The 21,086-nt window shown below is 41.6% G+C and overlaps 5 protein-coding genes across 7 annotated transcripts; 3 read left to right on the top strand and 2 right to left on the bottom strand.

The window, feature by feature from the left end:
* The first annotated feature begins 428 nt into the window (after positions 1-428).
* On the top strand, positions 429-9,908 carry LOC106348826 (5'-nucleotidase domain-containing protein 4-like). The gene is made up of 17 exons (XM_048735246.1): positions 429-898; positions 1,206-1,300; positions 6,861-6,980; positions 7,069-7,158; positions 7,260-7,375; positions 7,470-7,569; positions 7,720-7,791; positions 7,869-7,916; positions 7,998-8,075; positions 8,155-8,274; positions 8,394-8,499; positions 8,594-8,757; positions 8,866-9,000; positions 9,137-9,267; positions 9,372-9,434; positions 9,526-9,604; positions 9,693-9,908. Exons 1-17 carry the CDS (start codon positions 604-606, stop codon positions 9,738-9,740), a joined length of 1,860 nt encoding a protein of 619 aa, XP_048591203.1. The 5' UTR covers positions 429-603; the 3' UTR covers positions 9,741-9,908.
* A 203-nt stretch (positions 9,909-10,111) lies between these two features.
* On the top strand, positions 10,112-13,163 carry LOC106348824. 2 transcript variants are annotated; one of them, XM_048735243.1, is made up of 3 exons: positions 10,112-10,219; positions 10,365-10,730; positions 11,021-13,163. In XM_048735243.1, the coding sequence occupies exons 2-3, from the start codon at positions 10,384-10,386 to the stop codon at positions 12,978-12,980; spliced, it is 2,307 nt and encodes a 768-aa protein (XP_048591200.1). In that variant the 5' UTR covers positions 10,112-10,219; positions 10,365-10,383; the 3' UTR covers positions 12,981-13,163. The 2 variants fall into 2 exon arrangements, with proteins under 2 accessions (XP_048591200.1, XP_048591199.1); XM_048735242.1 differs by having other exon boundaries at positions 10,196-10,280.
* An 82-nt stretch (positions 13,164-13,245) lies between these two features.
* LOC125575927 (mitochondrial thiamine diphosphate carrier 2-like) lies at positions 13,246-15,619 on the bottom strand. 2 transcript variants are annotated; one of them, XM_048735244.1, is made up of 8 exons: positions 15,291-15,619; positions 15,002-15,173; positions 14,747-14,863; positions 14,533-14,644; positions 14,145-14,272; positions 13,916-14,068; positions 13,695-13,844; positions 13,246-13,617 (listed from the first exon to the last, which is right to left on the bottom strand). In XM_048735244.1, the coding sequence occupies exons 2-8, from the start codon at positions 15,134-15,136 to the stop codon at positions 13,399-13,401; spliced, it is 1,014 nt and encodes a 337-aa protein (XP_048591201.1). In that variant the 5' UTR covers positions 15,137-15,173; positions 15,291-15,619; the 3' UTR covers positions 13,246-13,398. The 2 variants fall into 2 exon arrangements, with proteins under 2 accessions (XP_048591201.1, XP_048591202.1); XM_048735245.1 differs by having other exon boundaries at positions 15,278-15,562.
* A 1,081-nt stretch (positions 15,620-16,700) lies between these two features.
* On the bottom strand, positions 16,701-17,334 carry LOC106352262 (flowering-promoting factor 1-like protein 3). The gene has a single exon (XM_013791922.3). The coding sequence runs from the start codon at positions 17,196-17,198 to the stop codon at positions 16,872-16,874; it is 327 nt and encodes a 108-aa protein (XP_013647376.2). The 5' UTR covers positions 17,199-17,334; the 3' UTR covers positions 16,701-16,871.
* Positions 17,335-19,019: 1,685 nt separating this feature from the next.
* On the top strand, positions 19,020-20,525 carry LOC106352260 (DNA replication complex GINS protein SLD5-like). Its single transcript, XM_013791921.3, has 6 exons — positions 19,020-19,282; positions 19,384-19,506; positions 19,646-19,728; positions 19,810-19,919; positions 20,034-20,106; positions 20,190-20,525. The coding sequence occupies exons 1-6, from the start codon at positions 19,118-19,120 to the stop codon at positions 20,293-20,295; spliced, it is 660 nt and encodes a 219-aa protein (XP_013647375.2). The 5' UTR covers positions 19,020-19,117; the 3' UTR covers positions 20,296-20,525.
* The last annotated feature ends 561 nt before the right edge of the window (positions 20,526-21,086 follow it).

Below are 21,086 nucleotides of genomic sequence, written 5' to 3'. Positions count from 1 at the left end.
AGTGGTACTAAATGTGATTATAAAATCAGAAATAGAAAAATACCAAAATAGCAATAAATCAAGTTTTTGTTCCTAAACTAGCATTCAAGATCAAAAGTCACAAAAATAGCACTCAAGGGGTGGGGTTTAGAGTTTAGAATTTAGGGTTTAGGGTTTAGAGTTTAGGTTTTAGGGTTTAGGGTTTAGAGTTGAGAATTGAAGTTTTGGGGATAAGATTTCAAATTTTGAAAAATAAAAAAATTTAAATTTTTCAAAAGATAAAATGCTATTTTGGTCATTTTAGTTTTTGAGTGCTATTTTTGTGATATAAACTTAGCTATTTTGGAGATTTGCCCAATCAGAAATAATCAGTAAGTACGGAATGTGACACCGATATATGAATAGCTCATGGAGTATTGTTACGTTTGGTTACAGTTATAACGGAAGACGAACTAGACTATAATCTTTCAATCCATGTCTATGTGGTTAAAACATCATGCCATTTTGCCAATCCTAACGTCGATGCCGTGTCGTTCTTTTCCTCGCACACTAGATCATGCCATAGAGTGTAGTGGCATGCTCAGCCCCTTTACAGAGTAGTATTAAAAGCGCCAAAAGTGAAAAATGAATCTATGCGCCCATCAGGTGTTTGACAGAATGCTTATGTGTGGAGATATGGCGAAGAAGCTGAGCTTCACTGCTTCTTCTCCTCCGGTATTAATGGCGGAGTTACATGACTTGAGGAAAAGAAACAAGAGGAGATCTGTAAGGATGATCAAGTGCAGAGCTGAAGGTGGACGCGTGCCCGTCGGCGAAGACGTGTTTTCCGTGACGACGTCGTCTAAGTATGAAGTGGACTATCTCGGTCAAAGCACCAAGGGAGATTTGAATCTCAAGCTTGACCCTCTCCTCTCATTTGGTATACATCCTCCCTTTCATTGTTGCTAGTTTTCAAAACTGAAACTGGAGTTTTAGAAAATTTTGGAATAATGTTTTGGTGTCTGGTTAAGAGAATTGATAATTAGAAGCTAAAGGTCGAACCTTGTTGTTGTTGTGGGTGTTGTTTTGTTTATTGAGGTGAGTAAGAGCTAAAGGTCGAACTTTTTTTGTTGTGGATGTCTCGTGGACTTGTCTCGATGTAGAAGCAAATGCAAAGCTTACATTTTTATTTTTTTTCTTTTGTTTTTGTTATGTAGTCTCATGATAACTTTGTATTATCCATGTAGGAAATGGGCAGGCTACGTTGGAGGGTCCAATTGAGGAGGTAGCAAGGACTGAGGCTCAAGCTGCTGAAAATTTGATTACAGAATTGGGTATCCAAGTTCGTTATCTAATCCTTGTAACTTGTGTATACTTATCATCTGCATTTGGAGTTTGAGGATAGCTTTGTATCTGTTTTTTTAAGGACTTTTGTTACGTATGAGGCTAGAAGGCCGCCAATACTGTTCCAGTACGAGAGGAGAAAGAAAGGCCCAGCTCAGAAAGAGTGACTAAGCATCTAGAAGGAATCAACAAAAGAGGAGGAAGGATGAATCACAGCAACGGCCTTGGGCACGAGCACATGGGTTGTCTGTGACGTGTCCCCTGCTTGCTCACTTTATAAGTAGTAGTAAGGAATAATAGTTGGTTATCGAGAGAGAGGATCGATCTAGTAGTGATTGGAGAGAGAGTACTCCTGTGTAAAAACTCTAAATCATTGTACTTGCTTGTTCTTTAAGGAATCTTTATAAAGTTCTTTATACGATCGAGCTTTTACATTATTAGTCGTAACAAACTTGGTATCAGAGCAAGACGAACCTGAGGGCTTGTGATGGGACCAAAGAAGAACGACGACAAGGTGGCCGAGCAGATCCATCGCGATGATGATCGTATCGTGGCGGTGGAGAGCAAGCTATCAGCGGTGGAGGAGCGATTGAACGAGATGATGAAGTTCATCGCCAGTGGGTTTGAGAGGATCGAGCTGCGGAAGGAGGATCAGACGGAGGGAAGGGATCGGCGAGGAGAAGGGCTGATACCCTCTGGTCTGAACTCCAACCCAGCTGGTGCTTCTAAACCGATGGTGCTGCAGGGTGAAGGCTCGGGGAAACAGATCCTCGAAGAACCGAGAAGCATCTCCGGAGTGAGGTCTACGGTGGCGTCAGGACTAGGAGCGGGTTCTGTCAACACCCAACCCTCATACCGGAGTATCTTGGGGGGCAAGGAAGAATGGTTACCGCAGAGAATGGAGATCCCGACGTTTGACGGGGAAGAGTCGGAGAACTGGGTGTTACGTGTGGAACAATATTTTGAGTTGGGAGATTTTACGGAGGAAGAAAAGTTGCGCGCCGTCAGGATGTGTTTTATCGGTGACGCGTTACCTTGGTACCGGTGGGAAAGGAGTCGAAATCCGTTCCTGAGCTGGGAGCAGATGAAGACAAGAGTATTGGAGCAGTTCTCGGCGGTGCGTGACACGAGCGCCGGTGAACGTATCCTGTGTCTCCGACAAACCGGGACGGTGCGAAGCTTTCGCAGCGAGTTTATCGCGTTAGCCTCCAACGCTCCGGAAATTCCCGATCCGATCTTAGAGATGGCTTTCATGAATGGGTTGAAACCTAAAATAAAAGCGGGAGTGAAGATGATGAGTGTAAGGGGGCTAGAGAAGGTAATGGACGCCGCGAAATTGGTGGAGGACTGGTCCGAAGGGGGAGAAACGGCGGAGGAGACGGCAGAGACGCCGTCTAAAACGGGCCGTGTTACGAGTAATCGACATCAGGCCCAAACTAATAAACCGGCCCAATCAACCGGTCAAAGCCCAAACCTCAACAAAGGGAGGTCCACTACCAACGCAACGACGGCGTCGAGCAACACCCAGACAAAACCTAATCACAATCGATTGAAGGCTCCCTTTCGACGATTGACTCCGGCGGAGGTGGCGAAATGGAAGGCGGAGGGGTTGTGTTACCGATGTGACGAGAAGTACATCTACCCCCACCGTTGCGCGCAGCCCGAAGTGGTGGTTTTGATGGTACTGGAGGATGGAACAGAGATAGACGTGTCAAACTGTTCTGTCGAGTTAGAGGAGGAGGAGATCGCAAAGGAAGTGGAAGTAGCAGCGATCTCGATCAGTTCCATTGTGGGAATCTCGTCAACACGCACAATCAAGCTCAAAGGAAAGTTGATGGGAAAGGAGGTGGTGGTTCTGATCGACAGTGGAGCCACCCACAATTTCGTATCAAAGGAGCTAGTGACACAGTTGAAGTTACAGACGGATAGAACTCGCGGTTACAGTGTAATGACAGCCGGTGGAGTTACTTTCAAAGGAGCGGGGTTGTGTAGCGAGTTAGAGTTGGAGCTGCAAGGTTGCACGATCACCTCCAGTTTCCTACCCTTGGAGTTAGGGAGCGCTGATATCATACTGGGCATTCAGTGGTTGGAAACACTAGGGAACATGAAGGTCAATTGGAAGCTACAAATTCTACGTTTCAAGTGGGAGCGCATAAGTATGTCCTACAAGGAGACCCCAGCATCTGTTGTTCAGCGGCATCTCTAAAGTCTATTCTTAAGACTTTACAGCAGGACGGAGAGGCAATGCTGATTGAATATAATGGTATGCAGATGGAGGGAGAAGAAACCGGGAAAGCGTCCCAGATTCCTCCATCCTTACAAGATGTCCTGAAAGAGTTTCCAGAGGTCTTTGATGAGCCTAGGGGGCTCCCCCCCTCAAGAGGAAAGGCCCACGCTATTGAGCTGAAGAAGGAAGCAAGCCCCGTGAGCGTCAGGCCCTTTCGATACCCTCAAGCTCAACGCGAGGAGATTGAGAAACAGATTGCAGCTATGCTTGCAGCAGGGATCATCAGGGACAGTAACAGCCCGTTCTCGAGTCCTGTGCTGTTGGTAAAGAAGAAGGACGGAAGCTGGCGGTTCTGCGTTGATTACCGCGCCTTAAACAAGGTCACTATCGCAGACTGCTACCCTATACCAATGATAGATCAATTGCTGGATGAGCTGCAAGGAGCAGTCATTTTTTCGAAGTTGGATTTGAAGTCAGGTTACCATCAAATCTTGGTGAAGGCGGAGGACGTGCAGAAGACAGCGTTCCGCACTCACGACGGCCACTATGAGTTCTTAGTGATGCCGTTCGGACTGTCAAACGCACCAGCTACATTTCAGTCGCTGATGAATGAGATATTCCGAAGCTACTTGCGGAAATTCGTCCTCGTCTTCTTCGATGACATATTAGTCTATAGTAAGACAGAGGAGGAACACGCAGGACATCTCCGCCTGGTGCTGGAGATACTAAAAGCGCAGAAGTTATATGCCAACCAAAAAAAGTGCGAATTTGGGAGCTCACGAATCGAGTACTTGGGGCATGTAATCAGTAAGGAAGGAGTAGCAGCTGACGAGGGGAAGATCCAAGCTATGACAAACTGGGCGACACCAAAAACCGTGAAGGAGTTGCGCGGGTTCTTGGGTTTAACTGGGTACTATAGGAAGTTTGTGCAAAGCTATGGAGAGATTGCGAGACCTTTAACGACATTGCTTCGCAAGGATCAGTTCAGATGGTCGGAAGGGGCAACGGGTGCTTTCCAGCAGTTGAAGAGTGCCATGACAACAGTACCGGTGCTTGCTTTGCCTGATTTCAAGGAGCAGTTTGTAGTGGAATCAGATGCATCAGGAATAGGCTTGGGAGCGGTCTTGATGCAGAAGCAGCGTCCCATCGCGTACTTTAGTCAAGCACTGACCGAGAGGCAACAGATGAAGTCCGTATATGAGAGGGAGCTAATGGCAATAGTCTTTGCCATACAGAAGTGGCGTCATTACTTACTCGGAAGAAAGTTTCTAGTAAGAACGGATCAGAAGAGCCTCAAGTTTTTACTGGAGCAGCGTGAAATCAACATGGAATATCAGAAATGGCTGACGAAGATTCTTGGTTTCGACTTCGACATTCATTACAAACCCGGGCTCGAGAATAAAGCCGCTGACGGCCTCTCTCGAAGAAGTGCAGTGCCAGAGTTATTTGCAGTGTCAGTTCCAGTATCTATTCAGTTGGAGGAAGTCGGTTCTGAGGTGGGAAAGGATGAAGAATTGTCTAAGATTATGGAAGATCTGTCTCGAGATCCGACCTCACACTCTACCTACTCCATGGTACAAGGGAGACTGTTGAGACAGGGGAAGCTTGTGCTACCTAAGACGTCTCAGTTGATTGGAGTTATTTTGAAAGAATACCATGACAGCAAGTATGGGGGACATGGGGGAGTATTAAAGACACAAAAACGCATTGGAGCTTTGTTCTACTGGCAGGGCATGATGACTGACATCAGGAAGTATGTAGCGTCATGTCAGACTTGCCAACGACAGAAGTACTCCACGTTGGCACCGGGGGACCTTCTCCAGCCTTTACCAATACCGTCCAACGTGTGGGAAGACATCTCGCTTGATTTCATTGAGGGCTTGCCTAAGTCGGGAGGAGTCAACACGGTTCTTGTGGTGATAGACCGTCTTACAAAGTACGCTCACTTTGTGGGTCTCAGGCACCCGTTCACTGCTGTTGATGTGGCTATGGTCTTCGTGCAGGAGATAGTGAGACTACATGGGTTCCCTAAAACCATAGTGTCAGATCGTGACAGGATATTCACAGGGCAGTTTTGGAAGGAGTTGTTCCGTTTAGCAGGAACCAGTCTATGCTTTTCAACGGCTTACCATCCACAGTCTGACGGCCAGACCGAGGTTACCAACCGGGGATTAGAAACATATCTACGTTGTTTTGCGGGAGAGAAACCTCGTACGTGGGCAAGCTTCTTGCAGTGGGCGGAGTTCAGCTACAACACGTCGTTCCACTCTGCTATTAATATGTCACCATTCCAGGCTTTGTATGGTAGAGAGCCACCGTCGCTGTTACGCTACGAGAATGGTTCTACCAATAATGCTGAGTTGGAGGCAAGGCTGCAGGAGCGTGATGACAATCTGGTATTGCTTCGCCAGCAGTTGTTGAAAGCTCAGCAGACTATGAAGGCAAGAGCAGATGAGCACAGGAGGGAAGTGGAGTTCCAAGTAGGGGATAAGGTCTTCGTGAAACTCAGGCCTTACAGACAGAAAACGTTGGCAAAGAGGGTGAATGAGAAGCTATCGGCTCGCTTCTATGGGCCGTACGAGGTAGAGAGTCGTGTAGGGAAGGTGGCGTATAAACTACGTTTACCAGCAGAGGCTCGCATTCATCCCACGTTTCATGTTTCACAGCTAAAGAAAGCAGTGGGTGAGTCCTTCGAGTCAGTGACCCTGCCATCACAGCTCACCGCTGACGGGGTATTGGAGGTAGTTCCAGAGGCCGTGCGAGCTCACAGGTTCAATACCACGACGGGCCATGAAGAAGTGTTGATCAAATGGGTCGGGTTGACAGAAGCTGACTGCACGTGGGAATGGAAGAGTGTGATTGAGAAGCAGTTTCCAGAGCTTGACCTTGAGGACAAGGTCAGTTTCAATGGAGGGGGTAATGTTACGTATGAGGCTAGAAGGCCGCCAATACTGTTCCAGTACGAGAGGAGAAAGAAAGGCCCAGCTCAGAAAGAGTGACTAAGCATCTAGAAGGAATCAACAAAAGAGGAGGAAGGATGAATCACAGCAACGGCCTTGGGCACGAGCACATGGGTTGTCTGTGACGTGTCCCCTGCTTGCTCACTTTATAAGTAGTAGTAAGGAATAATAGTTGGTTATCGAGAGAGAGGATCGATCTAGTAGTGATTGGAGAGAGAGTACTCCTGTGTAAAAACTCTAAATCATTGTACTTGCTTGTTCTTTAAGGAATCTTTATAAAGTTCTTTATACGATCGAGCTTTTACATTATTAGTCGTAACAACTTTTCATCATCATCCACTTATCTCACACATTCATGCATGATATTGCAGGGTCCTTTCTCTGCGCAACACTCTCCTCGTGGTATATTTTGTAGTCGTACACTGAATCTACGATCCATTAGTGTAATCGGATATGATATGGATTACACTTTGCTGCACTACAATGTCATGGTGAGTGCTTCTTTTCTCATACTTCAAGTAGGAAAGATTTATTCAGAAGATACATCCATAATTGACCATACTTTATGGCCTTGTTCAGGCTTGGGAAGGAAGGGCTTATGACTACTGCATGGAAAATCTAAAGAACATGGGTTTCCCTGTCGATGGACTTTCTTTTGATCCGGAACTGGTGATATGTTTATTCTTGTGATAGTTGAAAGGTTCCACATTGCAGTACCCTCTCTAAGATTATAGTGCTAAGTCCAAAATATGTCTTCTTTCTTATTATAGGTTATCAGGGGTCTCATGATCGACAAAGAGAAAGGTAATCTAGTCAAGGCTGATAGATTTGGGTATGTGCAGAGAGCCATGCACGGTACGAACATGTTATCAAATAAAGCTGTCAGGTATGGTAAACTTTTCAACACCATTCAGTTGCGTAGTCTTTGTTCTCTATATGAAGGAAGTCTTATTCTCTTATTCGATTTATATGGGTGAAAGTGAGATCTATGGAAGAGAGTTAGTTGATCTTCGGAACCAGAGCCGTTGGGAGTTTCTCAACACATTCTTTTCTGTTTCAGAGGCTGTGGCTTATGCGCAGGTATATTACGAGAACTATTTTGCTGAATATTGTTGGTTTATGTTGACCACAATTTGCTTTTTTATTTATAACTTATAAGTCTTATATAATGATCATATTTTTTTTCTCAACTGTTGCTTTGCTGAGCAATTATAATTCAAACTTTTTCAGATGGTTGATAGATTGGATGATGGAGCTGTTTCAGCAGACCTTGGCACTCTTGATTACAAAGGACTCTACAAGGTTATTTACTTCATAGGACCTAAATTTCATTGAATTGAAAGCTTCACATATTATTGATCCTTAATCAACGTTTTCAGGCTGTTGCAAAAGCTCTCTTCAGAGCCCATGTTGAAGGACAGCTTAAGGTTGATAGTTTGTCCATTCTGCAATTAATCTCTTACAAATCAGGTTTCCCAGGTCCCTTAATAATAATAATTATTTTACAGAGTGAGATAATGTCCAAGCCGGAACTATTTGTCGAGCCAGACCCAGAATTACCTTTAGCTCTTTTGGATCAAAAGGAGGTAATGTTTCTGTCTTCCCAAAAAATAGTGTCTCATTATAATAGGTTCATTGGTTAATGTCCGTACTGATCGCTCACAGGCTGGTAAAAAGCTCTTGCTTATCACAAACTCAGATTATCACTACACAGACAAGATGATGAAACATTCATTTAATAAATTTCTTCCTAATGACATGGACTGGCGAGATCTTTTTGACATGGTGAGCAAATATGTTTCTGCATTTTAATCGTAAAGCGGTTTTATTAACAGAAGTATTTTTTTTTGCTTTTAAACTTATGGTTAATCGTCTGACTGACTCAGAATCATGTTTCCACATAGGTGATAGTTTCTGCGAGGAAACCAGAGTTCTTCCAGATGTCACACCCTTTGTACGAGGTTGTGACTGGAGAGGGTTTGATGCGTCCATGCTTTAAGGTTGAAACAGGTGATTCTCATTGTTTTCTACTGAATGTGAGTTAATAAAATTATGTGGAGAAAGCTAAATTTTTTTCCTTTATTTCAATGTTTGTCTCCCACAGGAGGTTTATACTCAGGAGGAAGTGCTCAGATGGTAGAGAGTTCTCTCAATGTTCATGGAGATGAGATTTTGTACGTTGGTGACCACATCTACACGGATGTCAGCGTCTCCAAAGTCCACCTTAGGTGGCGAACTGCACTGATTTGCCGTGAACTGGAAGAAGAGGTTTGGATATATTTTGTTCTGAACTATATAATCAATAAATAATAGAAGTTCTCTTTGTTTCGTTGAAGTAACAGAAAGAAAGAACGGTTTGGTCTTGTTTCGTTGCAGTATATGGCTCTAATTTGTAGTCGTGGTCACCGAGAAGAGCTGATAGAGCTTATAAATCAAAAAGAAGTTGTTGGGGATCTCTTTAACCAGCTTCGGCTTGCTTTTCAAAGACGAAGCAAAGGCCGTCCTGCTCAGGTTTGTTCATCTCCTTGCAAGATCTAGAGTCATGTTCTCTCCCTGTGTTGAACACAATATTGCTAGTATGATCAGCAATATACATTCTTGATTGTAATTGCTCATAGAGGTAATTTGCTTTCTCTTTTCCGTCTAGACCCTCGCTGCTACCAATTTGGCTGATCAAGAACTGACAGAGACCATGCAAAAGCTTCTCATTGTGATGCAAAGACTAGATGAAAAGATTGGTCTGATGCTCGAATCAGACGGCGAGCTCTTCAACAAAAGGTTCGCAAAAAAAAAAATGTTAAAAGACAAGCTACTCATTAGTTAGATGACTCGGGAATCACAGAAACGAATGTCTGACCCATTATTCTCGAGTTGTTTACCAGATGGGGCTTCCTTTCGCGTGCGGGGTTGTGGGACAAAAGCCATTTGATGAGACAAATCGAAAAGTATGTATGCCTCTTCTCTGCATTCCTAAGCAACTTGTAGTAAATCTCTCACATCTCAACCACACTTACTTCCCCTCAAAATTGGTTTCAGGTATGCTGATATATACACATCAAGAGTCTCCAACTTCCTCAACTATACACCCTTCATGTATTTCCGCTCACAAGAGCAGGTAAAAAGCTTATATCAGATTGCCAGAACAATTACAAAATGAGGCAAATGTTAACTAAACTCCTCATGTTGTGTATCTTCCACTGCAGTCACTGGCTCATGATTCTCCCCTTCCTGATACAGCTATGGAAAACTAGCAGTTGTTTGTGCCCAAACTTGATCCAACATTGTATTGTGGTAATCTTTTTGTTACGAAAAACTGTCGATAGAAGTGTAGTATTTTTATGTATAATTTTGTAACTCCTATACTCTGAACTAAAGTTGATGCTGGCCTTGATTGGTATTAATGCTATCGTTTTGATTTATCTTGCTTATCGTTTTGTGTTTCTGCTTCACACTCTCGGCATCAGAAGCAGTTTGGTCAAAAGACTAAATTGTAGAAAACATTTTGTATGTGGTTATTGGTGAAGAAGATGAAAGAGAACAAGAGAAACTAACGTGAACTGTTTATATCCAAAACGCAGCGTTTTGCTACTTTCAATTTTTTTTATTAATTAATTAGTTGAAAGTTTTTGCCGTCTCTTCTCTCTGTCTTTCCGAGTGGCTTGGATTCGTTTCTGGAAGGAAAGACTCCGACTTTCAAACCGTACGTGGTCTCTCTCTGCCTTTATCAAAGGTACCCTTTTTGATTCTCAATCTCTTACCAAACTCCAACACTTTGGTCTGTTTCAATTTAGGTTTTGCCTTTTAATTCCCCGTATCATCTTTAATCTGATTGCTGTCTATCAAACTCCGACACAAGCTAGATTCTTGTTTTTCAGATTCTAAGGTTTTGTAGTGATGGCTACGAAGAAAGTGATAGCTATATGTCAAGCGGGTGGACAGTTCGTAACCAACAAAGATGGTTTACTAGTTTACACCAACGGAGACGCTTACGCCATAGACATCGATCATGACACGTCATTGAGCGACTTCCGGTCCGAATTAGCTGAGAATTTCGGGTTTAGTTGGGAGACGATGACCCTCAAGTACTTCCTCCCTGGAAACAGGAAGACCCTTATCACCATCTCCAAGGATAAGGACTTTAAACGCATGGTCAGCTTCTCCGTAGACGCACCTAATGTTGAAGTCTTTGTCTTACCTGAGGAATCTAAAGCCATGATTGTGTCCAACATGCCAGCTAGTAGGTATGTGTGTTTCTACTTGAGAGAATGTGAAAGTTCTTGTTAAAGATCATGAATGTGCTGTGATTGTCCTAGTTTCTGACACCTAATACAGTGTTCTAAAAATTGGTCTAGGCGTGTGCATAGTAAGCAAATTGAACATAAACAAAACGATTTAAAAAAAAACAGTTTAACTGCCTGCATAATCAATATCTCATATAATTACTGCCTAGCGATTGTTTGAACATCGATTGACATTGTTGAAGATCATAACAGTTGATGTGTGAATTTTCTTCTTTTTTTGTTTGATCCAGGTCAAGTAGGACAACTGCATCTGAAGCAGTAGTACCTGTAGTTTCTGCAGGAGATGTTGTCATGGGAGATGATGACAATGATGATGATATAACAACTAATGATTTTCAGATCGATATGGGAGCAGTAATGCCAGACGTAACCAGCCCTTTACCCTGCGATTTCCTTCTAACCGACGATAAACAACACATCAAACCCGCACAGCAGTGGGAAAACACCATCACCGGCGTCGACCAAAGATTCAGCAGCTTCACAGAGTTCCGAGACGCCTTGCACAAGTACTCCATCGCGCACGGGTTCACTTACAAGTACAAGAAAAACGACAGCCACCGCGTCTCGGTCAAATGCAAAGCGCAAGGCTGCCCCTGGCGCATCGCCGCGTCGAGGCTCTCCACCACGCAGCTTATCTGCATCAAGAGAATGAACCCGAGGCACACCTGCGAGAGAGCCGTAGTGAAAGCGGGTTACCGCGCGGCGAGAGGCTGGGTTGGGAGTATTATCAAGGAGAAGCTGAAAGCTTCTCCTGACTACAAGCCTAAGGATATAGCTGAGGATATAAAAAGAGAGTATGGGATACAGCTGAACTACTCGCAGGCGTGGAGAGCTAAGGAGATCGCTAGAGAGCAGCTTCAAGGCTCTTATAAAGAAGCGTACACTCAGCTTCCCTTTCTTTGCGAGAAGATTAAAGAGACTAACCCTGGTAGCGTTGCAACGTTCGTGACTAAAGAAGATTCTAGCTTCCATCGTCTCTTCATATCGTTCTACGCATCTATAAGTGGGTTTAGACAAGGCTCTCGCCCTCTACTCTTCCTTGACAGTGTTGTCTTAAACTCAAAGTACCAAGGGGTTATCCTTGTCGCTACAGCTCCTGACGCAGAAGACGGAGCGTTTCCGGTAACGTTTGCGGTTGCGGACACCGAGTCAGAAGAGAATTGGGTTTGGTTCTTGGAGAGTCTCAAATCAGCGTTGGCTGATTCACGGAGAATCACGTTCGTTGCGGATTTTCAAAACGGTTTGAAGAATGCACTACCTCTTGTGTTTGGTGACGAGCACCACCATCATGCTTATTGCTTGCGCCGCCTCGCGGAGAAGCTGAACACTGACTTGAAGGCTCAGTTCTCTCACGAGGCGAGACGGTTCTTGCTCAACGACTTCTACGCAGCTGCTTACGCCGCGCGTCCTGAAGGATACTACAGTTCCTTGGAGAATATAAAAAACATTTCTCCTGATGCTTGCGCTTGGGTTGTGGAGAGCGAGCCTCACCGTTGGGCGAACGCTTTGTTCGAAGGAGAGAGGTATAACCACATGAACTCCACTTTTGGGTTAGATTTCTACAGCTGGGTGTCTGAAGCGCACGAGTTGCCTATAACTCAAATGATAGACGAGCTCAGAGCGAAGCTGATGCAAACGATCTACACGCGGCAGGTGCAGTCCCGGGAGTGGGTTGGGACGGTGCTGACACCAAGTAACGAGGAGAAGCTGCGGAAAGAGATAGAGCTTGCTAGGTCGCTTCAGGTGTCGCGGCCTCACGATAGTTTATTCGAGGTTCATGGTGAATCTATCAATATAGTTGATATCGACCAGTGTGATTGTGACTGTAAGGTGTGGAGATTGACTGGTTTACCGTGTAGCCACGCGGTTGCGGTGATTGAGTGCATTGAGAAAAGCCCTTATGAGTACTGCTCTAGATACTTGACCTCGGAGAGTTACAGGTTGATGTATGCCGAGTCTATTAACCCTGTCCCTAACGGAGGGTTGATGGCGGAGGAACAGCCCGTTGAGGGGGTTGTTTCAGTGACGCCGCCGCCTACGAGGAGGACTCCGGGGAGACCAAAGAGTAAGCAGGTGGAACCGGTAGACATGATCAAGCGTCAGCTTCAGTGTAGCAACTGCAAGGGGTTAGGACACAACAAGAAGACTTGCAAAGCTGGGTCCCAGGTACAGACGGAGAGACAGGATTAAGACAAATCGTAGTTATGGTTAGCTGCCTTTGCCCAACATTTTGGTTTTTGTTCCTCTAGTTGTTGGTTTTAGGAGTGTGAAAGGTTGTGAGACCAAGCGGACAGAGAAACAACCAGCACATAATCTCTGCTTTTAATTGGCATTAAAACTTGATGTAGTTCACATTTTTGTCATGGATTTTTGGAATTACAGTCCATATTAAACAAATGCTGGAGCTTTGATATATTGGATTCACTTCCCCAGCTTTATAATCTCACTTCCAAAATTGCCAACAATAATCGATGTTTTACTTTGTGTAATTCCCAACAATAATCAATGGTCATAAGATATGTGCTTAATACACCCATGAATAGGGCCAGAGCCTATAATAAATTGCTAGCAACAGAAAAGATATAAAAATGTGAGAGAGTGTAAATCTCTACCAAGAAATTGACTCCAACCAGTCAGAGGTGAACTCATAGGCCACAAAGGTAACAGCACCAGCAGGAGCAGCTTTCACAGTGGATGGTACAATGCCTTTGTACAGACCGTGCCATCCTTCAGACATCAGAATCTGCTTGAGACCGTCTAACATGTTTCTGTATGCACGTCGCTCCACTCGGGCTCCATATCTCGGATGTCTCTGCAAACCTTCAATCTGCAACAGAAAAAAAAACAGTACTAAGATTAATTGAATATCTTTATGAAGAATCCAATGGGTAAAGATTAACTGACCTGGAAGCGCTTTTTAACCACATCAAGAGGATGGCAGACGAGTTTGGCGCTAGTGCCAGCTCCAAGCCCACAAACAAAAAGCTGGAAGCTAGAAAGGTTGGTGTCGACGTTGATAGGGCTATTGGAGGATAACATGCGTCGGTTCCAGTCCTGGTGAATAATCAAATGACCTGATTGTCACTAGAAATAAAGAAAGACAGATTATTTAAGAAGACTCTTACCATCATCCAACGCTTAAACATATCGTACGTGCCAAATTGCAGGCCAGCGTAAGGCACGATTTCAACAAGTGTTGGTGTTAATCCATTATACAATCCTCTTATCCCTCGAGATTTGATAATATCGAAAAATGCAGACCTCATTGTTGGATACACCTGTAGATAGTCATTAATCAGACATCTATGGTTACAATGTCACTATATTACAGGCTTCATAAGTCGAGCAACAAACCTTAGGCTCTCCTTGTGAGGCCAGTATTGTCCTAAGAAGATCAAATGGATAAGATCCTAATGTAGCAGCACATCCTGCTAAAGCTCCACTGACGAAGGATAGATAAGGGCTCAAATGTATATGATCCTCTGCATTCCAAAATAATACAACAATTAAGACAAAACACATTGATCTCCAATGCAAAAGCTATCATAAGAAACATGCATTCGACCAACACAATCTAAAGAATTTTTCCCAAAGTGAGTCATCTTTCACCAATGACAAGAAATGCAACACGATGTAAGAAAGAACAGCATCATCTACCCATAAGATATAGTCACTAAGACAATCTACAAAGTACCATATATAGAAGAAGAAAAACCCCAAAGTTACTGTGTAGAGTCTTTACCTGTTTTAGTAGAACCAGATGCAAAAGATTTCAACTTATGCAGTACTGTAAACTGAATTGAAGTATATGGCATGACCATAAGCAAAGCTGGCACATTACCACGCCAAAACCCCTGAGAAAAAACATCAGAACAAAGAACAAGACCTCAGCAAACCTAGTGCCACAGACCTTAAAGGAAAGGTTTAAAGAAACGGAAGTGGTCTAAGAGACAGACCCGAAAACCTTCTTCTCTAAAAATGTCTTTAGTAGCCTGTACCATCCCTGTATACTTAGATGCTCCCGACAAGTTCCCCCTAACCACAGACCATGAACTCGTCGGTTCTAGCTGAACCTGCAACCACACATTAAAGCTTCTTCAGCCATCTCCACACATAAAGCTACTCACTTTCCTAGTGAATCCAAATGATTCCCAAATAAAGTAGAAAAAAACCTAAACTTTATCAATGGGTATGAAAGAAGAGAAAGCCACCTGAAATCTAATCTTAATAACATCAAGCGGAGAAGTAACGGTGCGGGAAACACCACCGGAGATGGCTCCGGCGGAAGCATCAATCAAGGCACGTTTAATCTGACCAGGATCGTCAACCGCCTCCGTGGAACTCATTTTTTCTTTCTTTCTAGGGCTTCTTCGTCTCTACAAGCTAAAATCAATTACAAAACCCATCTCATCAATATAAAAACCTCACAAAAGGAAAGAGATCAATTTCACATCAACATTGGAAAAAAAGATATCATCTTTATCTTCCGAGAGATTTTACCAGATAACGACAAGGAGCAGCGACATTTATGATGATGATAATCTTGCGGGATAGTACAGAAGAGGAAAGATGAGCCTTATAGGAAGGTTGTGTTGCCGCGGAATTGGGTGGTGATAGAAAAGGATTTGACTTGAAAAGAAGATTGTATTAAAAAAAAGTTGGGAGCTTTTCTTCTTCAATCTCCGTCAACGATCGTGTGCTCCTCCGTATCCCAATTTAAAAGCCCTTCCACTTCATTACAGAACTTAATGCTCTGTCGGTTTCATGAAAATATCATTTATTTTTTTAAAGGTTTCAACTTGCAAAGGTTGCTCCTTTTTTTTTGACGTGCCTTTACGTCTTCTGAATGGGTGAGGAGGAGGACTTCTAATGTTATTAGCTTCTCTTTCGACTGATTATGGAAGAGATTGACCATAGGAGTAGACATAATATTAGCTTTTTAAACATTGATTAACGGGTTACTTAAACCACTTTCAAAACGAATATGAACAAATCAGATATCCGAGTTATATACATTTTCTAGTTTGAAGAACATATGTCTAGACGTTTGCTAAGGCATGCATCAAACTAGAATATATTCGAATCCTCAAAGGGCCCTGACTCCCATGATGTGATTGATATTCGCCTTTCTTTCTGAATATTTATGTCTTTCTCTATATGTGAATTAGAGGTTGAAACTGCTAAACGAACTTTAAAAACTTCTTTAAATAATATATATTTGATGGTAGAAACAATCTTATATAACTAGACATGGTCCTAACTCCTAACTTGCTCATGGAACTCGTTTATGCTGAAGCAAGTGATGGCTTGATATGATTCTTCAACTGAGTGTAGAGTGTGTTATCTTACTTTGCACACATGTAAACTTCTTGTATTGAGCTGTTTCATCTTCAAATGCCTACTGGGCCTGTACTGGCTAGTGGCTACTGGTGTAGTCTTTCATTTGTACTTCTGTTATCTGCCTCTTTTAAAAGTCACCCTATTTGTTTTAAATAAATAAATAAATATTTATATAGTATCACCCTTCACTCACTTACCCCACCCCATATCATTCTGCAAATAAACTTCCACCATATGGTTATCTAGATCATACACTAATGATACAAGATGTGTGACCTTTAACGTTTTATAGCATGAGACCCTGATGCCATCCTCTTTTTGTTATTGTGCCACGTTATAAATATTATATATAGAACTTCACAGATATAAATATGTATATCCCATGTTACATTAATCCAGTAAGATATAAAATACGTAATTTTCTTACCTATATCCATTCTAGACATGTCCTTTTCATGTAATCTTGATAAATTATCTTCTTTGACCAATCAACCACAAACTGGACTTTGTTTTTTTTAATGAAAAATATATTACAATATTCATATGATATAGTTCTTTTTCAGCAGGAATAAAGGTCGGTATTCATATACAAATTAGACTACTTGCATGTTAATATATCCGGAATAGTACATATATACAACATCAAACATTCAAATACAAAGCACATACCAAACACACACCACGTGCACATAACCAGTCTTACGGATAAGAGCCTGAAAATAGAAAACCGCCAAAATATGGCTACATATCCCTTACTTGGAACATATTGCGGTTCTTGACGACGATATCGTACATGTGCATCGTCTTAAACCTGGAGAAATCAGTAGGGAGTGAGATGAGATGAACGGTGGATGCTTTGTGGAACTGAAGGAGATTAGGCTCCCCGTAGTAACGTTCCCAGCCAAGTGCGTATAGATGTCGCTGGAGATGTGAGTAAGAGGTTATGACCTCGTTGCTTGGAGTGTATACCAGAACCTTTCGCTTTGCCTTCACAGTGTTCGTCTCATCAGCTCCGGGATTCTCCACTAGCCGAATGACGCCATTCTTGAACACCCACACTCCCGACATCTCCAGGTATTTATCTTTTGAAGTATATATTGAAGTCGTTCTTGAGGTATCAGGATAGAGAAGACGTGCTTATATATATAAAGCGAGCTCAGTTACTTTTTCTGCCAATTAATGTATTTTTTTTATATTATCGAGAAACTGACAGAAAATATTGTTACCACAGCGTTTTTTTACAAAAAAAAAATGAGACACAATGTTTATTTTGTTAAAAATGAGATGATGTGCCATTTTGAAATATATGTGACAACTTTGGTAACTTGATTAGGATTGTATTGCTCCCGAATTGTTTTTAGAGAATATGATTTGGTTATTATGTGTAAAGCAACTTAGTTAAATGTAACAATAGGTATTAAAAATCAACCATATATAACACTAACCTGATTAATCATACTTCATAACTTAACAAATATGTGTGTGTCCCATGGTTGAAAGATTCAACCGCCATTTGAATTGCAGTTATTTAAACGTATGTTAGTGATTTACACAACTAAAGCTTTACCAAATACATACTATCTATCACATTTGACCCCTAGCTTGTGAATAATGATGTGAAGCCATTCCTGAATCAGATTATCAGCATGGGCATTCCTTCACGTTATTGGACTGACAAGTCATTTCGAAGTGCTTGGGGTATATTTACATATAAAATTGAAGAAGCTGAAATATCAAAAAGGAAAAAATGTCACAATGGAGAAAAGTATACAAAAGAAAATTTTGAAATTCAATATATTTATCTCACAGGGATGGGCAAAGGGGGTCATACATCTTCAAATTGGTCCATACATTAGAACATGGGTTAAATCAACCCAACTTCATATATAATTTTGTAATATAACATAAAGCTTAATGTACATGAACAGTATTCTATTAAATGGAAAGATTTTTGTAGAAGAAAAATAAAACAAAATATAGAAACAAATTCAATACATAGTCAATAAGTTATTCATAGTCTAGCATGGCAAACTATCATGGAAAGATTATGAAATTAATCGTCACAAATTTAATTCAAAAATCATCTATCATAAGTAGTGTCTGTTCATATAGGAAATGATTATATTACTCTTGCTTTTCTTGCTCTTACGTATCAATTAAGACAAAAAAGATTCAGTTGTGTTCTCAGACCTCATTGTGGACAGTGGAGTCAACGAGTCATGCGGTAGATCAGTTTTGACGGTTCTAATTTCTAAGGAACGCATGCATGCTTCACGAATTAAATAAAAATCCCTCTGCAACGTTTTTTGTGCTGGTCTTCTTCACCTTTTGAAGACGGCATGGTACGTTCATCCACATACGTCACGTTGATAATACACAAATATATTTCTAAGTTTGAAAAGTCTACACATGATTTTTCTGCAACTTCAATTAGTAAGAAAATTCTCAAGTTTTAAAAATCAAATATGCCCAATGGTACTAACATTTGTATACAGTTTAATTTAAAAATGAGACATTGATTTTTAAAAAAATCTAGGCTCACAAATCACAAGTTAAGGACCTTAAGGTGGACTCTTATAAGTTTGTGACTTTGTGGTGGTCATTGACTGAAATCCTCATGCGAGTCATGACAAATGGATCAACTAGTGGACTTGTGGAACTCTACATTGTTTGTATGCAAATTTTCATAAACATCTTTTGGTTTGTAAAATTTCCATTTAACAAATTATAGAGACACATAGTTTTCTTAATATTTCAAAGTTTTTTTTCTAAATGTTCTCGTGGTCACAGTATTGGACACTCAAATACTGTATGGGCTAAGCTCATTATCACCTTAAGGCCCAACACGAGCCCTTAAGTTTGGCGCCGAATCCACGGTCGTATGTTTATGTTACCGCTCGATTCATTCAGCTTGACGCCATCTGAAACTGAAACTGAAACTTTTCAGAGGGATTATCAGTAGAGAGAAAGAGGGGAAGACCGATCAAATGGCGTCGAGTTCGGATATGGGATCGGCTGATTTCGAATCACTGTCCTCTACCTCAGACGTCGAGCTCTTGAAGAGGGCGTGGCGTAACGAGAAGGCGGCGCCGGAGATTCTACCGTACGAAGGTGATCTCGTCGAAAGAGCCAAAGGGCAGATTGAATTAGTGGTAATTTGTCTAAAAGCCCCAATCTTTTCTATTGGGTCTTCCTTAATTGTATCGCAAATCTTGTAAAGTTTGAGTCTTTTATTGCAATTTTGTGACTACAGGAAGAGAATATTGAAGCTTATGTGGAAAATGGTATCGACCCTTTGGTTGTATCGCTTTATCAGATGGATTTGGACAGAACCCAGTTTCTACTGAGATCGTATCTTAGGGTCAGGCTTCTCAAGGTGTGTTCTTTTGGTTGATTTCCTCCTCAGTGTCTATATTTCATGAATGTCAGATTAACTGTATGAGTTAGTTAAAGTTTTCTTAAGTGTTTATTATAAAGAAAATGTTGCTTAATAAACTTTCTTGTTATGTCTTCAGATAGAGAAGTTTATGTTCCACAGCCTCAAGTCAGAGGAAGCTGAAAGTCGCCTTTCTGAGCAAGAGAAAGTGTTTGCTAGAAGGTTTTTTTTTAAAAAAATAAAAAATTATCTGATTTTATGTTAATTTAGCTGGTGTTGTAAGACATGTATGAATGGTTGTAGGTGTGCTGATGATTTGGCAAAGCATTTCGAAGAGAGCGTACTGCGTAAGTTGCCTGAGAACTATCAGTCGGTTCTCAAGCAATCTCTTATAAGTGAAGTGGATGATATGGGTACCTACTTAAAACCTCATGTTCCATCTCTCAAATTTTAGAATCTCAGTTGGTTTAGATTGTCCTTACAGTTGTGTTAGGATGTCTAAGATTGTGTTTTGTTTTGATTACCAGTGCCGGAGCCGCATTTGGACACCTTTGTTGCTTGTAGAAGCAAGAGCCATTTCACTCTCAATCTATACGAAGAGTGAGAACTCCTTAACATCATTTTTTCCATACATAACCTTTCTTGTAATCTTAGCTGGTTTGCTCTCTTTTTTTTTCTGGCAGAGGAGAGAGCACCCAGACTGAGGAGATGTACCGTGGTGATCTCTACTTCATACGTTACAAGATTGTAAAAGGAGCAATCGAATCTGGGAAGATGGACTTGATCTGAGCTCAAAAGCTACAAGTTACAATTCATTTCCGCTCAGAACTCTTTCCATAGTATAAGCATTAGCTGGGGTGCTACCATTGTTCTTGCTCTATGATCTTGAGTTGTATAGTGAATTTCTATATTGTTTTGAGTTTCCTAAATGGCATGGTAGAGACTTAGCATTCCTTGTTGTTCCTAGCATAGCTAGGTGGTGATAATCATAACTAAACTAATTCACTTTTGGTCCCAAAGGTAAGGATTCAGTCATAATTAACTACTAGTTACCTAGTTTCACCTTTTAATGGGTCTTTCTATGATTGTAATCTGGTGCTTTATGGTGATTATTCATTTATCCGGGTATCTAACCCATTATCTCATCCTTACAATAATGAAAAATATATATATAGAAAAAACTAGGGGGGCACTAAAATGGAGAAACTGTTATTGAAGTAGAAAAATTCAAAACAAATTAAGAGACTGGCTATAGGTGCTTCATTCTAATTGGTTCGTTTTTTAGTTTAAATTTTCACAGTTAATTTTAAATATATTAATATTATACAATGTTAAGAAATTCTGGAGAGTATCTTGTTGACAAAGAGGCTCTTACATTGAGGAAGAGGATCTCGTTAGAGATGAAGGCTATAACAGCAATCAGCAACAGTTTTTATGTGGTTATGTATTATCTGTTTGTGCTTGCTCCATGCCTTTCCAGAGCAACAACCGATGAAGTGAAGTCAAGCTAGATGTGACGCTCACAACTTTCACAAAAGTTGCATGGATCTTCTGATGTCAAAATATATTGCATGTTCTAT

The sequence above is a fragment of the Brassica napus genome, chromosome A6 (assembly GCF_020379485.1).
Source record: "Brassica napus cultivar Da-Ae chromosome A6, Da-Ae, whole genome shotgun sequence".
Lineage (NCBI taxonomy): Eukaryota > Viridiplantae > Streptophyta > Magnoliopsida > Brassicales > Brassicaceae > Brassica > Brassica napus.
This window is presented reverse-complemented; position numbering and strand designations above follow the sequence as displayed.